This window comes from Gekko japonicus, unplaced genomic scaffold (genome assembly GCF_001447785.1).
Source record: "Gekko japonicus isolate JY-2015 unplaced genomic scaffold, Gekko_japonicus_V1.1 scaffold9, whole genome shotgun sequence".
Classification (NCBI taxonomy): Eukaryota; Metazoa; Chordata; class Lepidosauria; order Squamata; family Gekkonidae; genus Gekko; species Gekko japonicus.
In genome coordinates, this window is record NW_015168044.1 from 579,864 (window position 1) to 584,142 (window position 4,279).

Consider the following 4,279-nt stretch of genomic DNA (forward strand, 5'->3'; position numbering starts at 1 on the left):
CCCCCCCGTGGTGGCAGCACTAGCAGCTGGCCATTAGTTAGCGTGAAAAAAGGCTTTATTTTATTTATCTAAAATATTTATTAGGCGCCTTTCTTCCATATGTGCTCAAGGTGGCTAACAAATGCATAAAAACAATTAATATTTAAAAGCACAGTTTAGGGCTGCTAGTAAATTAAATGCAGTCCTAAATAAAGCTGTCTTCAACTACCTCCTAAAGATAAATAAAGAGGGGGCCGGGCGCACCTCCCGGGGAGGGCTGCTCCATGAGCTGGAGGACACAAACGCGTGCAATGAAGAAGAGCCGCCCACCTGTCTTGGGTCTGCGCTGGCATGGATGCACAGGAGGCCCGTGTCCTCATAGCTGTGGTGGTAGGAGGTGGCATTATACATCCAGTGATGCCTGCAGAGATGAGAAAAGTCTCAGTTGTAGAAGAGCACACCTGCAATTCAAATAATAATGCCAAGACAGGAAACAGCCAAAAGAGATCACTGCAAAGTAAGATGACAAAAGATTTCTGCTCTCCACATGCACAGAAACTGCACATACCAGCAAACAACATCACTAAGGTAAAGGCTTGCCCACTGCACCATTCCACTTAAGTGTGCACCACTGCAAGCTAAGGTCACTGAGTGCCTCCCTAAAGTAGAGCACAACACTCAGGAACAAGGGTCCTTCTGCCGGAGCCGGCAACTGCTCTGGTGGGAAAGAGATCTCAGCGTCCCCGGAAGAGGTTTTATGGGCCTACCCTCATAGCAGAGGGTAGCTGTGATCCAACTGCTGGATCCCTGTGAAGACGGCCTACTGCCTTTGGGCCTGACTAGCAAACAGCCCAGGATCTTTCCTAAAGGAGGCAGCTCAGTTACAGCCACATGACAGCGCGCTCTCTGCACATCCAGAGAATGTAAAAGCCCTCTCTGCTCCTGAGGCTGGAGAAGCAGATGATGCGCAGGAGCCTCCCTTGGTAGGAATGTGCTGAGCACATAACCACTTTGGTCTCTGTGGATCTGGTAACGAGGAGGCACAGAATCCACTGGCCTTCCTTGCAGAGTGGATCGTCACCAGAAATACCACCCTAAGGGTGAGACGTCGTGGATCAGAGGCAGCTGATCCAGTGGTAGATGGAGCCTGGTAAGTCTTCTAAGGAAGTCTTTGACCAAGCATGAAAAGTGAGAGGCCCCGGATAAGGACGGCAAGACAGAGATGGCAGTAAAATAGACCTTAAGGGTTGAGCACACCAGTCCTAGAGACGGAAGATGGCGTTTGTCCTGCAGGACAGAAATAGCTGGAGGGGTGGGAGAGATCCCAACCCTGTTGTGAGCCAAAGGCAGCAAAATGCTTCTGCTTGATTTATCAGACTTCCTGACACTGAGTACCACCTCTTTCAAGGCACCCAAAGGCAGTGCTCTGGAAGGATCCTACAAGCCATTAGGCTAACAGTGTCTGGATGTACCATCTTGCTGTGATGTTGAGATCAAGATGGATGAGTTGGTATCCAGACAGCTGGAGGGCCTTGGCGAATCAGGATTGCTGTGCTCCATTGTTGTTGTTGTTGTTCAGTCGCACAGTCGAGTCCGACTCTTTGCGACCCCATGGACCAGATCACGCCAGGCCTTCCGGTCTTCCGAAGTTGGCTCAACGTCATGTTCATTGCATCGATGACACTGTCTAACCGTCTCATCCTTTGCCGTCCCCGTCTTCTTTGACCTTCAATCTTTCCCAGCATCAGGGTCTTCTCTAGTGAGTGCTCCCTTCTCATTGGGTGGCCAAAGTATTTGAGCTTCAGCTTCAGTATCTGGCCTTCCAGGGAACAGTCAGGGTTGATTTCTTTTAGGATTGACTGATTTGATCTTTTTGCAGTCCAAGGGACTCTCAAGGGTCTTCTCCAGCACCATAGTTCAAAAGAATCTATTCTTCGGCGTTCGGCCTTCCTTATAGTCCAACTCTCGCAGCCATACATGACTTTGCTTTGACCATGCGGACTTTTGTTGGCAGGGTGATGTCTCTACTTTTTATCATGCTGTTTAGGTTCGCCATCGCTTTCCTCCCAAGGAGCAGGCGTCTTTTAATTTCATGGCAGGTGGTGTGAATGCACAGATGACCCCTCGAAGATCCTCAGTTACAGGTAAGCAACCTGTTTATCTTCTTCGTGGTCTCTATGCATCACACCTCTGGGAGAGTAACAAGCAAAAGGCCCACCTGGAGGAGGGTGCGGGCAGGGCCTCAGACACACACCGACTGCAACACAGAACACCCCACCGAAGTCCTCTGATGGCGTAATGCTTCACAAATGTGTGAGGGGTGGCCCAAGTTGCTTGGAGGGAAAAGGGCGGATGAGCCCCTTAAGGAATTTCTTAGTAAGTGGGTGAGTAAGCACTGAATTGGAGGGTGATGAGCAGAAACAGCTGCCAACTACACAAAGTGAAGGGTGACAACAGAAACCCCCAAAAAGCAGACAGATCCGAGGGGGGTGGAGGAAACCCAATGGAATCAAGCTATCCCAAAAACTTCTTCCACTTGCCATCATAAGACTTGCGGGTGGAGGGTTTTTGACAGTTCAATAAGACATGATCAATTCTTTGCCAAAGGATTGTTACTGAATGTTCCACTGTGAGAGCAGGAAATCTGGAGCTGCCAAAAAGGGATGGAAGGAACCCGTCAAGAGCTGAAGAAGTGTGGAGAACCAATGCTGATGAGGCCACCACTGGGCATGACTAGGATGCACTTCAGGGATTCTCTTATGATCTTGTGAATCACTCTGGTGAGTAAGGGGATCGGAGGAAAGATAAACAGATGCTGGTGGAACCAGGGATATAGGAGGCCATCCCCTAGTGAGGGAGGGTCTGCTCCCACTCTGGAGCAGAACAGGCAACATTTTTTGTTGTCCTGTCACAAAGACATCCACCAAAGGATGACCCCACGCCTTGAACATGGGTTGGAGATGCTTCCAATTGAGCTCCCACTCGTGCAGCGAAGCTCCTCACCTACTCAGGAAATCTGCAGTGATGTTTTGTGAGCCAGAGAGGTGAGCTGTGACCAGGAAGACATTCCTGGCCTGACACTCATCCCAAATCTCCAGAGTCAGCTTGCACAGACGTCTTGAGACTGTGCTGCCTTGGCGATTGATGCAGCACAAGGTGGTTGTGTTGTCCGTAGGGATTGCAACCGTATGATGAGACACAAGCTGGCAGAAAGATTGGAGGGCATACTTGACAGCCAGAAGATCCAAGAAACTGATGTGCTGGTGTGACAGGTGAACTTCCCAGCTGGAGCTCACGCACAGCCCTTTGAGATGTGTGCCCCAACCCCACAGGGAAGCATCTATGGTTATAGACAGGGACGGAGTGGGTGGGTGGAAGGGCGCACCTTCTAGCAGGTTCTGACGATTCTCCCACCATTCCAAAGATGCCAGGATGTGAGGAGGAAGCATAGAGACTGAAGCTGACATTGAGGGTTGAACCATCTCAGGAACCAAAGTTGCAGAAATCTCATGTGGAGTTTGGCAAACACGAGCACTGCAGCAGTGGCAGCCATCATACCCAAAAGGTGTTGAAGTTGCCTGGCCAACACATCGTTCTGTACCTGCATTTGCTGAATGAGACAATGTCTTCTGCCCTTTTTTTTGGGGGGGGGGGGAGGAAGGCTTTGCAAACTAGAGAGTCCAGAATCGCCCCTATGAACTGAACTCTTGTAGAGGGGTTGAGCACTGACTTTCTGTGGTTCACGTACAGCCCCAGGGAGTGTAGCAGTGCCAGAGTCAAGTCTATGTGCTGCAGAAGAGTGGATCTGGAGTTTGCCACTGTAATGATTCCATGTTTTGGTGTGTGTGTGTTCCTTTAAATGTTGATTTTGACTGCAGTAATGTAAGGAAAGCGATAGGGGGAGATGAGTGTGCTGTGATTCGCTGATGACTGAGAGTGTGGGTGGAGGGGTGTCTGAGAGAATTCTCTGTGTGTTTCTACGAAGGGATTCTGTGATATGAAAAAGACAAGTATGGAAGAGTTGTGAAGAGAGTCTGTGTGACTCTTAGAGTTATGAAGGAGCCTGTGTGTGAAGCTTGAAGAGAGAACATAGTCTGTGACTATGGAATGCTGAATAAGACAGTTTAGTCTGTGTGACTAAGAGAGTTGATTTTATTCAGTGTGATTAAAACAAAGAGACTGGCAAAATATATGAGTATATAAGCCTGTCAGAGTCGAGTTTGAGAGACTGTAAGTTTTGCCAGTTATATTTACAAGTCCCCCCCCCCCCCCGGCACCGTTCACAAATAAACAACAACTC

At 49.2% G+C, this 4,279-nt stretch overlaps 1 protein-coding gene across 1 annotated transcript in view; it reads right to left on the reverse strand.

The window, feature by feature from the left end:
* PMPCA (peptidase (mitochondrial processing) alpha) overlaps positions 1-4,279 on the reverse strand; it is a 29,459-nt gene that overhangs the window by 1,679 nt on the left and 23,501 nt on the right. Inside the window, exon 9 of the mRNA XM_015414177.1 lies at positions 310-400. Within this exon, the coding sequence (XP_015269663.1) occupies positions 310-400 (91 nt within the window). The remainder of the gene's footprint in view (positions 1-309; positions 401-4,279) is intronic.